This window comes from Parasteatoda tepidariorum, chromosome 1 (genome assembly GCF_982258835.1).
Source record: "Parasteatoda tepidariorum strain Cologne lab strain chromosome 1, Ptep-v5.0, whole genome shotgun sequence".
Lineage (NCBI taxonomy): Eukaryota > Metazoa > Arthropoda > Arachnida > Araneae > Theridiidae > Parasteatoda > Parasteatoda tepidariorum.
Window position 1 is genome coordinate 5,347,131 of NC_141755.1, and position 14,015 is coordinate 5,361,145.

Below are 14,015 nucleotides of genomic sequence, written 5' to 3' on the forward strand. Positions count from 1 at the left end.
CGAAAAAAGTAATCACAATAGCCAAAATGGAAGAAATTACTACAGAGAAAGGCAGACTGAAAAACATAAGCAGTTTGTCTGGTGAAATACTTCCGCAATCAACAGGTTTTTGTTTTTCAGTCTCAGGTGACTTTTTAGACCTCTTAAAAGTTTTATTTTATCAACGCTTAAATTATAAATTTTAACTCCATCCGTGCATTCTCTTTAAACCGGACACTTTTTTTTACTAAATTTGAAAAAAAAAAAAGAACTACTCTTGCTTTAAATTGTAAGTAAAAAATATGCAAGTTTTTAACCATTTTTAAAGCATCTAAATTTTTTGTCTTATCCATAACTAAAAACATTAAGCTATTTCAGTACTGAAGAACCAATCTTGCTCCTGTCACCTTTCCAAAGAAAGAACAGAAAATGATACTGCATTGGTGAAATAATTTGGACAGCAGCATTTTTTGATCTTTCCATCTGGACCATTCAGGTTATGAGACCCCTCAAGTTGAAATGACCTCTTAAATGCTCCTCCCCCACTGAACACTTCTATCATTTTGAAGACTGTATTTAACACAGCTGGGGTAAAAAAAAAAAGAAAACAGAAGTATAATCTTAGAGGTGTTCATATAAATGAAACATTTATTCAGACACTTGATAGATGATCAATTGTGAATAATCAACTCCATAGGTCTTCATGACTTAAGGTATGCATTACTTTTTCTTTCCTGTGAGTTGTGGGAGGTTTACTTTAAAGAAGATATTAACCATGTTTCCTAAGTGCAGGGGTGATTGTGAGCCCAAGTCAAAATTTCGGAAAATTTCTTGAGTTAAAAAAAAAGTTTAAATTGAAAAAAAGTTAAACAAGTTTATTTTTCCTTTTTCTCAATATTTCTTAGTTTACTTAAAATATATTTACAATTTTACACATACCTATGATGACCTGGAGAAGTAATTAAAATTTACATATGTCTTTTTTTCTTGAGTTTATGATTATAACAACTCAAAAAATGGCATAATGTGTCTGTAATGTAGACAACTGATAAAAAATTAATATTAATCATGATTATAAGCTTATAAAGTATCTCTCTGGCTCTCCCTTACAAACAAATAAAATAAACTGTGTTTTTAAGTTCCACCTTTGAAAATTTGATTTCCGGAAACTTCTGTGATCAATGATTTTTTGAAACGTCTGGACCTTCGATCTCCGGATCACTGTTAGCGAAAAATCCGGAAATCCGGATTTTTTCCGGAGCACAATCAGCCCTGTAAGTGATTGGTAGTTGATGGGTTGGTGTTAGGGGATGTAAACCTAATAATTGAAACCAACTGAGGACTAAAAGATCCTATTCCCTAACATATGTCTAACTTGAATATCTGTGAACTTGATTGTGATCTAACTTGAAAATTATATTCATTTATCTGTAGCTACATCTAGAATTTTGTATTTATATCAAACTTTCATTTATTATTTTTTATCGAAATAATATTTTTTAAAGTTTAAATAAATATCCTTGTTATTGCAGATTAATTAACTATTTCTATATCTTTGAAAAAAGTATTCTTAAAACAATTTATAGCGTTAAACTTCGTTTTTAGGGTATCCTTCCTGTAAACGGACAACTCTCATAAAAAGACAAATTTTTCGGCCCAAGAATGTCCACTTAACTGAGATTTCACTGTATATACTAAAAATATAGAATTGATTATGTGAATTAATGAAACTATTATTTACATTGTCCTTGTTTAGTCTTTTTACAATGAAAAAGAATTACTTGTTACTTGACTGTCGTTTTTAGAAAAAATGCATGAAATATGTATGATACCATTTTAAGAATCCAAAATCGTAGATTCTTAAAATAATAATTTCTTTAATATACTATAGTTTTCTTTTAAATATGTTCTTTATTTTAAGGTAATTTATTATTATTTCTTTTTAATGCCTTGTTTCATAGTGTGAATTATTGAAATATAATTTTCAGGGTTGCCACAGTAAAAAATGAACAAAAATAGTTGCTTTTAGTGGTCTCAAGCATGAAAATAGTTGCCTAAAACTATAAAAATAGTTACCTGAACAGGAGTAAAAATTTATCAAAAATAGTAGCCAAATAATTAAAATTATAGCTTAATTGTCAAATACTATGATAAGGACTGGTTGATGTCAGAACTTTTAAATTGTGATACATGGTCCGTTAGACATCGAGATTTAGCATATGTTCATAAATTACCTATGGAAATCAATCAAAAATAAATTAAAAGGAATAAATCTATTACAAAAGAAAATATTAATTCTAAATATATTCTACTATAATATCAATATCACTGCTTAATTTCTTCAATTAAAATAATAAAGAAGTCAAAGTAAAAGCAAACCCAAGATTTATTTCATTTTTCTTACATTAAAAATGATTTAAGATTTATTGGTTTAAAAATAATAATACTGTAACAAAATATTTTACATACGTGCATTAAAATTAATAGAAAAAAAAACGAAAGTAGAATGCAAACCAAAGAAATGTTCACTTTAGAAAAAAAAAATTTTTTTTTCAAAAATTATTTGTTGGAAATAAAACCATGTTTTTGAAACATCATTAGACCCTCTTTTATTCAATTATTTAAAATAATATAAAGTGGTATTAACTAATGGTCAAATTCTGTACTGAATAAATGTAAAAATATTTTTACTTATTTATTATTATTTTCGTTTTTGAAAATAAAATTGACTAAAGATTTATTTCTTTAAAAATGACACTGACTATCTAACAAATTATAAAACAAACAAGCATTGAAAGAATTTAAATAAAATTTAAGAAAAAAAAATACTTTAAGTACTAATGTTAAATTATCAAAAAGCGTCCTAACATTACTAAACTCTTTATTTAATTTTTAAAAAAAATTTTGTTTTTTAACTAATAGCCAAATTTTTTTAAAACTGTTCTCAGTTTCTCAAAAATAAATTCAAATTAAATAAAGGTAAGCCTTATTTTAATTTTTTTATAAATAAAAACAACTGAACATTTATTGGTTTAAAAATAATAAAATTATTATACTTACCTACATTAAATAAATTTGAAAAAAAAAAACTAACTCTTTATAACAAAACTAAGAACAAAATACCCCTATTAAATTGTATTGCTTAAAATGAAAAATAATAATTGAAATAAACCAATGAAGAAACTTTTTTAATTTATATTTTCTTTTCATTGATCTATTGAGTTCAGAACAAAAGTTTAAGATAACAACGATTGTACAGCAATCGCAAAGTAACAATAGGTCTACGAAAAATAAGTATAAAAATAACTTCGCTAAGAGTAAAAACGTCTCCCAATAGTCGCTCATTCCTGAAAATAGTTGCTTTTTTAGCCTTTTCAGGCAAAAAATGTCGCCATAGTCGTCTAAGGCCGAAAATAGTAGCAAATAGTCGCATTTTAGTAGCCTGTGGCAACCCTGAATTTCAGAATGTTTTGATTATATATATTTTCAAAACGAAATATGTTAACTATTATTAAATATATGAGTGGCACATAGAGTAGTTAGCATGTGAATATAATGTGAGAGCAGTCAAAATTTTGTAACTAATTGTATGTATGTATGACGCAAATGATTTGAGCTAAATATAAAAAAAAATATATAAATATGCATTCACAATTATTAATTTAATTCTTTATAAATTCATGTCATTTAGAGCTTTTAAATCAAACCAAAGTTTGGGTGTCATGATGCTTATTTGATTGAAAAATGCAGTCGACAAACATTTATTCATGGTAAGTAACTTATAAATTTAATTTTGTATTAATATCACATTTGGTTTTCATGTCTTTACCTCTACCTAGACATTTATTTATATTTTTTGCACGTGAAATTAATTTTTACTTTTAGTACGCTAAAAAAAAAAAAAAGAAACAGCACATTCAAAATAAAATAAAAAGATTTTTAAAAAGAAAACTTGCGATAAATGTTTTAAACATTTTGAAGTTCAATTTAACAATTAGTTTACAATCTATTAATACTGATTTTTAAATTCTAGAGGCCTCTAAGCCTAATTGTATTGATTGATTTTTAAAACTATAGCCTTTGAGATTGATTTGTAAAAATATGTGTGATAATTGTTGATCTTAAAATAAAATACTGCATATAATATTGAGAATTTTTCGGCAGCTAAAAATATTGAAGAAAAAAAAATTTGCTAGAAAAATACAAAAATTTTTATTATACAATGTACATAATGTGAAATAGTGAGGTTAAAAAATAACCAAATGAATCAAAAATTAAAATCAAAAAATTCCAAACGTTAATCTAGCTACGTGATCAGTTTTTCTTTTGGTAGATTTTATGAATCCAAGTAATTGTAGTTCAGAGATTGCCTGTAAGAATCGAATACTTTCAAATGTTAAGAAATATAAAAGATATATTGAAATTTAAAAACATAATAGTAAAAATAAAACATGAAATATAATTGTTCTAAATTAAAACTTATAATTTAATAATAAAAATTACCTAGTTCTTCGATGCAATGTCAAATGCTATCAAGACTATTGTTTTAAGCCATTGCTTCAACTTGTATTAAAATTTAAATAGTACTGTTTTTCAAGTTTTTTTCACATTAACATTTTAATCAAATAGTAAAAAATTAATTACACTTCACACTTCAATAACTTTGAAATTAAATAATTTTATTATTAGTTATTGGCTTAATTTAAAAATTAAAAGGATTTTTCTAAATTAAATATTTTTTTTTGTATAGAAAATAAAAAAAAGGGTGTTTATTCTTGAAATGAAATATTAAAAATATAAAAAATAATTACAGGGAGTGGACAAAATAATGGAAACGTTTAAAGAATAATTTTATAACTTCAGAAGTGTTTAGATCATGCAAATTCTCATACTTAACAATCAATGAAGTTTAAAGCTTTTAGATGTTTGAGGGATCAGCAATAAATTGTAAACGAAAAATAGTGTTTTTTAACACGACATGCCAAAAAATTTAGCAACAAGTTTGCAACTTATAACAATTGTTTCGGTTATTATATGTGATAATCACGCAAATTTTTGTAAATTTAGCTAATTTTCACGCAAAATTTTTGAAAATCCCGCCTATCGTAAAGAAATGGCATTAAAAATCAAATTACTTTTAGGTAATAAGCTAAATGAATTTCCCTTTATAAATGCTAGTAAACTATTAGAAAACATGGAGGTATGGACATTTTTACAAAAACAAATTTTACTGCCAGATGATTTTTGATAAAAACTTTAAAAATCCAATAAAAAAAAAAAAATTTCTTGGAGCAATTTAAAATGAATAACGAAATTGTTTCTAAATTTGCTTAAAAATGCAAAAGATATGAGCAATAAAAGTAGTTCTTATCTGTGCATGCGTAGGAAAACTGATTTTTTTTTTTTTACTTAATTTTGTAGTAAATCATTTTTAGCGACTAATAAAAAAAGTCTGATTTGAATATCTTAATTTAAAATGTTTCAAGCAATTTTCTAAGTAATTTTCGCACTTTTTAAAAGAAACTCAAAATGATAAGGTGTTTTCCACAAATTTCATTTTGTACTATTAAACAAGACTTATTAAAAATTGGGGATTATCCCCTGTAAGTGACTTTTCTTTCACATTTTTTTTTTCTTATACAATCATACTTTGGTGTATAAACGTTTATCGTAGAGTATTATTTTTTATTCAATTTTGTCTTATGATACAAAATAATCTTTGAAGAAAACCTCTTACAATTTGGGGTATCTTTTAAAAACATTTAAATCTGACTTTTTTCATTATATGCCAAATACGATTCACTACAAAATTATGAAAAAAATGTTTACACCTGCACAGTATAAAGGAACTACTTTAAATATTTTTATATTGCAGTTTTCAACAAATTTTTTCTCAAATTTTAATAAAAAAATTTTGTAATTTTAAATTGCACACAAAATTTTGTTTTTATTGAATATTTTTAAAGTTATAGCAAAAAGAAAAAACATAAGACAAAAAAATTATAATTTTTTTAAAAATAAAAATGTCCATATTTCCATAAATGCTTAAGCTATGCTTATGGAATTTTGTGCAATTGTAGCATATAATAAGCAAAATAATTGTTACAACTTACAAATTTATTACATTTTTTAGCATAGGGTGTTCAAAAAATATATTCTGTTTGAAATTTGTCCGTCCTTTAAACTTTATTGATAAGTGAAAAATCGCATTAGCATTTAAGTATTTCTTGAAATGTGAAAAAAAAAAAAAAAAGCATAGAAATGTTTCCATTATTTTGTTCACTCCTGTATTTTAAATGCATATTGATTCTATTTATTTTAAGAAATAGTTTTCTAAATATCAAGGAAGGGTAAATACACGACATTTTTGATTTTTTGAAATTTTTAAGAAACTGCTTTTATGTGAAACTACGTGTCTTTTTTTAATTTTTGAGGAAAAAAAAACATGTCTTAAAAATTTGGCAAAGTAGAAACTGAAGATCATCTGGAATTTTGAGAATAACATCCACAGTAATTTTATATACATATATATATTTTTTTGCCTTACACTTTCTTACTATAACTGCAGAAATATTCATTAGAATTAAAAAAATTTCTCAAATTTTTACTTAACAACAAAAATATAATTTTAAAATTTGAAAAAATCATTAAAAATTGTGCAAGATATGTGCCTTTAATGTAATCCTTTTCATACTGTGCATGCGTGCAAAACATTCTTATCAGACTCTTATTTGTTAACCTATGTAAAAAGTTCGATTTGAATACCTTGAAAATATGAAAAGTTCTATCATTTCTGTACTTCTTTTAAGAGGATAAGGGGATATTCGTAAATTTTATTTTGTATCAGATAAAAAAAATTTCATAACAAATGACAACAAAATACTATAAAGAAAGAAAACATGCAAAATAAAGCATACTTGCTTTAATTGGGTGTGAATGTCATATTAAATAATTTTTATTTATTAGTACAAAATATAATTATGATGTTTGACTTTGGTGACCTACAGGGGATCGTATCCACTGTGAGACTTGATATGTATGAGAAATCACATAACCTAAACACTTATAAAGATATAAAATGATTATCTAAGTATTTCTTTAGAAATAAGAAAAAATTGGTATGGAAGGGTTTTTTATAATGTTGCCTGTATTTCATTGTGAAAATACTTTTATGAAATGAATGAACACCAGCACAAATCGTTTCAGTAAGTTCAACTACCTAAAAAAAAAAAAAAAAATACATAGATGTGTAGTAGACTTTTGCCTCAAAGGTTATTCAAAAATCCTCGAAAGAAAGCTATTTCCTGACACTCTGACCATCAAAATCTACTTGCACCAACAGTGAATCAGGTAGGTATCTATGTCTTTGAATACTAATGAGCAGTAACTAAACAAAATAAACAGATTAGTGAGATGTACATTTGGATTACATTAACAGATTACCTTAAACAAATTTAAGACAACAATTATCAGTGTCGCGACATTTTTTCTGGAAGTGGACAGATCTAACAGTTTTGAAGTTAAAAGTGTTTTATGCGTAAAATAAGATAAAAAAATGTCATTTTTATACATGAAACCTTCTTACCTCGCAGCTAATTGTTATAATAATGAATGGTTAGCGTAAAAAATTCATAAAATCTAAACATTTGCTTTTATATAGAGCAATGCAGAGGTATTGATAGGAAAGTGCAAAAAAAAGCTCACAACTGTACTAGTTAACAATAACTTTAATAATTTGAACTGTTAGTGTTGAACTGGCAATTGCTCAAAAAAAAAAAAATTGGAATCCATACTTCACTTGCCATGACAGATGTATAAATAAATATGTATGAATTAGAGTTTGCTCAGAATTAGTTCTATCGACTAGGGTGTGGTTTTGTTTGATTAAGTGTAAAAATTACACTTCACCGTGCATATCATTTGTCATGATAGTAATTTCTGACCTTGGTAGAAAGTGTTAACTTTAGATATTTACATTGAGAATAAATAACATTTTCCAGAAAAAATTTACATCTTCCTTGTGATTATTTCTGTATTTAACAACTCAGACACATGCCTCAAAGTTTAGGGATTTATTATAAAAAAGTAACCATAGATTTAGTTTCTGCTATACTTAGGGAAGCTAATTTCTTTTCCTTCAAATTTCCCACATGTTGACATAAAAACAAAAATTATGTAAAATTTCAGTTTCTTGCTACTTTAAGGTCAAATACACCACACATATTTAGATTTTTTTTGTTTTGTTTTTTTGTATTATTTATCAGTATGTATTCATTGAAAGACTTACCCGTGTGGCACATTGTTGACGCAAGTCAAAGGAAATAGCCTTAACTTGAAGATTTTTGAATGACTTTTAGGGCAAATTTTCCATTTTAAGTATTTATGTTTCATTAGTTAGGGTGGAAGTAGTAGAACAGAAAATAGTGGTCAGTGAATACGTTTAAAAAAAAAAAATACTGACTGCATCATGTAAATTGATGTGTTTTTCCCCCGAAAAAGCATTATAACAGTTTTACAGAGAAGAAAAATACTTGAAAATTTTAACAAAATCAAAAAAGTATCCAACCCTGCTTTAACTCTTCAAAAAACTAGCTCTTAAAATTAAAAACATCTTAATATGTAATTACAGTTTACTCATTTTGCACTTTTATAACAATATATTTTGGTTAGCATGTTTTCTAACGATAATATTTAAACAATGTAGCTTTTGTTTACTATTCATATTTTTTTATAAAAAATAAATTTTCTGATTTATTTATTTTTACATTTTATCTTTAAAAAAATACTTCAAAAATGCTAATGATAATTAATTTTTTAATAATGTGATTCGTTGATTGTGTAATGCATTTTGTTGAATAAAGAAAAGCACTCAAAATTAAAGAATAAATTTCATTAAAAATCAGAAGGATACTTCAGTTCATCATCATTCTCCTTTATTTTTGATTTTCCTCTTTTCTTCGGCCCATTGCTTTTCGTAACTTTGAAAGCCTGTAAACATGACAATTATACAAAATCGTATGCAATATTTTCTATTTATATACAGGATGATATAATAGACAACTTTCCTCTTGTTTTTAAGTCATTTTATTTATACACATTGGCTTTACTTAAATGGATTTAATAATGTAAAAAATAGAGCTCTTTCTAAGAATAAAAAAGAGCATTTTGAAAGGGCATCACTTAAAAGCGAAAAAATTATCAAATTGCGTAATTTTATGTAATAACTGTTTTCGATCCTCAGTAGTAATTAAATTACCATCTTATGCTATTTTATGTATAAATTTCAAAAAGTAATTATCAAAACAAGAGAAAAATGAAAATCAGTTATAAAAATTTAGCCATTTGAGAATAATTCTAACAATGTAAATATTAGTAATAGTAATCAGATTTAAACCTATAAACATAGATAAATTTACGTGAGTAATAATTTAAACAAGAGGAAAGTTATCTACTATCATTTAGTTTTTAAAATGCTAGGTTTTTAAGGGAAAGCAGAGTATTTTTACAAAAAGGGCCAATACGGTGCATTTATAAGGATCAAAGGGCAGACAGGGCAGGCCACCCTTCCAAAAACGCTCAGGGAGAACACTGGTAAAAAATAATAATTAAATATAAATAGAAGAGTAATTTAGTATTATTACTAACCACAATTAATAAAATACTGTGGTGGCTCAAGGGACAGTGTTAGCCTTCTAATGAGGTGAACCAGTTTTGAACCGCAACGATGGCTGGTCGATAGGAATTCTGCTTTCAGCTTGCACTGATCGCAGTGCTGACGTAAAATATTCTCAGTAGTAGACGGAAAATGGGTTAGAGTCCCCTTGCAGTCAGACTAACTTTGGGAGGTTTTTGCGGTTTCCCTCTCCATGGAACACAAATGCGGGCTAGTTTCAATAAAATGTCCTCCACGAAAGCAAATTTCTCCTAATACTTGATTCATTAGTTCCCTTGTCTTCTGGATTGGGTTCAAAATTACAAGGCTACAGAGTTGAACATCAGTAGATGTAAACCCAAAATTGGGCCGGCTGTCCAACGATGATTATAAAAGAAAAATAAAATCATGGTAAATTAGGTGGACAGATAGCAAATGACCTAAAAAATAAATAAGCAAAAAAAAAAAAAAAAAAAAACTTTGTATTTTTGTTTTCCCTTTTTGAGTTACAATTAAACAGCTGTTAAAAAAAAAAAAAAAATTAAACGCGACTGCTTTATATCCATCTTAAAATTCACAGAGATTAAAGTGAAGTTTGTTCAGACCCTGATAAAAAAAATAATATAAATAACTGATTTTTCAGTTTTAACTTGCTTGTTTTAATTATTTAGTTTTGACGTAGAATATTTTAAAGTTTGTTAAAGAGGGAAAGATAATAAAAATGTTTTATTAAAGGTTTAAAATGCACATAAGAGCTATTTTTCTTAATCTACATTTTTTCTGTCTTATATTTTTGTATATATGAAAAAAAAAGAAGAAAAAAAAAAGTTGATTTTTTTTAAAAAAATGAATAATTCATATTAAAAAACTGCCATTGTTTCCTATGAATGCCAAAGGAAGTAGACAAATGTAAGACTACAAAACAGCAGTAATAAAAAAAAATATATATATAGAATCATACCTCTAACCAATCTCTAAGGTTAATTAACTTTCCAGATTCAAGATGCAATTTATACAATAAACTAATGTCAGGTAGTGATGCTTTAGTCTCCTCGGGATCAGAAATCTTACAGCATTCACACTACAAAATATAAAGTAGACTTAATTTGCAAATTAATAAATAAATTAAAATTATATAAATTGAATTTTAAATGCATGCAAAACCCTTAAAAATGCTCATATTTTCCCAATAGCAGTGGACAAGCTATTTACAAAATTATTAATGAATCGACAAAATTGTTTATTATTGCCATTTTCAGAATGACTAAAAATAAATATTTGTAAAAAATAAGAATAAATTTTTAAATGAACAACAGAAGTGCGATTTTGGATTTTTATAAATGAAATTAAATTTGTGTAAAATCATTTCTTTTCATCAAAATGAGAGAACAGTAATAAAATACCTAATTAAAATATTAGTTAAATTGGAATGAATTGAACAAGTGTTTGTAAAGCATCAAAATATTTTGGCTTACTTTGGAATTTTTAAGTCCTCTCAGGGATTAAGTGATTATGTAGTGTATAGAGATTTTATTCAGAAAATACAAAACTGATTTTTGAAACTAGAACTGAGTGGTGAAATAATGTGAACTCTGCAAAGGTATAAATTTTGCTTCACATATACAGCTTAAATATCAAAACTGTTGACTCATTTTGAAAGGCTAATCAAACTTTTTAGAAATAAAGCTATTGAAATCAATAGAAAATCTACATTACTTAAAATAGAATTTAAAGCAATTACTGATACTCTTCGATAACTTACAAACCTTTAATACATGCTAAAACAGTGTTGCCACTCAAATCTGGAAAAAAATTCTCTGTGTCTTCCCTGTATATATTATACACAAAATATTAAGAGGAAACACACCAATTACTGTGCTCTTGTGTGAGCTATATTGGGCTAATTATATTTATTAGTTTTAAATGCTGGAAAAACGTAGAGAAAAAAAAAGGAACAGCTGGACATACTTAAATAATGCTAGAGTAAATGAAATAGTGTAGTATACTTGAAATGTCTCATAGATTGGGCAGATAAGATAGCTTTAAAAAAATGGTGAGTGGTCACCATTTTTCTAAAGGCAAAAATAAGAAACAAAATTCCCTGTATTTTCCCAGTTCGTGAAGAAAGAATAGAAATTCCCTACATTTTCCCTGTTATTTTAGGTGATTTTTAAATTTCCTGTATTTTCCAGGTTTTCCCTGTTCTTCCTGTGGAGTGGCAACCCTGTTAAATAAATGAAAAAAAAAAAAGATTTAAAAATGTTACTTTTCAAAGTTTTCTCCTAAAAAAATGTGTTAACGCTTTTCTGAGTACACTTCTGACTCACTTTTCAAATGAGAAGTACACTAACCACAGACATAAAATAGGATTTTTTGCTTATGCACAATATTTAATATTAAATTTAAACTTAAAATACCAATGATGTTACAATACAAAACCTTAAAATAATGCTGAGGATTTGCCAGAGCATGACAAGCAGTAACTCGAGGAACGGCCATTAAATGCTGCTTTACAGAAGCCACATTATCAAAGTAAAATATCTCATTCAATGGAAAAGTAGATGGAGGTCTAATATACCTGAAACAAATTTCAAATTTATTAGAAATTTTAATGAAAATTTATTAAATTTTAGAGATTAATCAAATGTTGAGTACAAATTTTGTTTTAAAATTTGTGCTTTGCTACACAGATTTTAAAACAAATAAGAATTATTCTGAATCCATTTAAAGCACTATTAGGACAAATTAGAATGTGTTTGAAACAGGTTTAGAATGATTTCAGACAAAAATGGAGCACCAATTGTATTATAAATATTAAGAGCTTTAATAAATAGCTATTAAAATGTCCCTTTAAGTTAAGGTAATTTTTTTAGGGAAAAAAACAGTTATTAAGTGTTTCTTTGCACAAGCTTCATAATGACATAAAATACTTTATTAATATTTAATTACACAAACACTGCATCAAAGTTTGAAAGAAAATTGCAACAGTGCAAACTTTAGACTTTTAGACTCTGGAAATATTTTTAAACAAAGAAAAGTTAAACACAATAGAAGATAAAAATTGAAGAGTTAAGAAAAACTTTTAGAGTACTTGAAAAATGCGTAGCACTTATAAGAATGAAATTAAAATTAACCAAAAAGTCTTTATCCATCATTAAAGATTTCTTGTCTTATTTTCATTTGTAAAGCATTTTATCAATAAAAAGTTTTTGTAAATCTTTAAAAGTGTAGAGCAACAATATTCTAAAAATGAAATTTGAGGTTAACATAAAGATAAAAGTTATAGCACATTCTTATTTATTTCCTAATGTAGATTTATGAGAGTAAGATATTTCATTAATTTCAATACATTTGTTTGTTCATCTACATTCTTAAAAGTCACTTGTGAATGATGGAGAATTTTGTAAGACAAGTTTTTTAAGGAAAAAACAGTCTTGAAAAGTACTTACTTTACAATAAAAACAATGTATGCTTAACAAAAATAAATGGATAAAATTTGCTTTGCAGTGAAGGAGAAAATAGGAAAATACATATCCAAAGCACAAATAAATAAAATTAATAAATGAAAACAATTTCGACACATATTTTTTATAATATAATACATTTAAATTAATGTGTTTTTTAATAATTAGTAAACATTTGCAATGAATCTGCATTTGTGAAAACTATTAATTATTCAAGCAAGTTTTAACAAAACTTTAAAGACAAGATTTATAAAAATTAATAAAAAAAAAAACAAGTTATTACAGTAAATTAAATTTTCATGTCAGGTATAAGCACCTAAAGACTATACCCCACCTGATAAAAGTAAAACCATAGTAATTATTTTAAATTATTAGTTGTTATTCTAATAAAATTAGGCATAATGAATTTTTAATATGTGTAAAAGAGAATTTCAAGCAAACACTGATTGTTACTCAAAAGAGTTATTTGCATAAATAAAGGAATGTCCTATATTCATCATTATACTAAATAATTATAATTTCTTACTTAAATATTGACAATAAATCCTCTATTATTTCATTTCTCAAAGCTTCATAATTGGAGCGCTTTTGTTTTATGCTTTTCTGGATTAGCTAAAATATAAAAAAAGAATTTATGAAAACAGAAAAAATTGTACTGGTAAAAGTCTAATACAGGCAGACCTCGATATAAGGTCACCCTAAGGAACATCGCAAAAGTGACTTTATAAGCGGGGTGACCTTTTAACCGATTCATTAGCAGTTCGTTACTAAGCACAAAAATAGTACACATTATGATTTTTAAAAAATGGTAATACAAACGAAAACGATTGACCATAAATTAAAATTAGTAAAGAATTAAAGAAAGTTGTTTTCTAGATTTTGTAACTTCTCAAAATGTTCCTCAGCTCCCGGTTTGTAAA

The 14,015-nt window shown here is 25.9% G+C and overlaps 1 protein-coding gene across 3 annotated transcripts in view; it reads right to left on the minus strand.

Moving 5' to 3' along the window:
* Positions 1-4,167: 4,167 nt before the first annotated feature.
* The window catches only part of Orc3 (origin recognition complex subunit 3), a 43,171-nt gene continuing 33,323 nt past the window's right edge, over positions 4,168-14,015 (minus strand). For all 3 annotated transcript variants that reach the window (XM_043043316.3, XM_043043317.3, XM_043043318.2), the window contains 5 exons: positions 13,622-13,707; positions 12,071-12,209; positions 10,593-10,712; positions 8,891-8,967; positions 4,168-4,365 (listed from right to left, as the gene is read on the minus strand). In XM_043043316.3, coding sequence (XP_042899250.2) covers positions 4,260-4,365; positions 8,891-8,967; positions 10,593-10,712; positions 12,071-12,209; positions 13,622-13,707 — 528 coding nt within the window. In that variant the 3' untranslated portion in view covers positions 4,168-4,259. The remainder of the gene's footprint in view (positions 4,366-8,890; positions 8,968-10,592; positions 10,713-12,070; positions 12,210-13,621; positions 13,708-14,015) is intronic.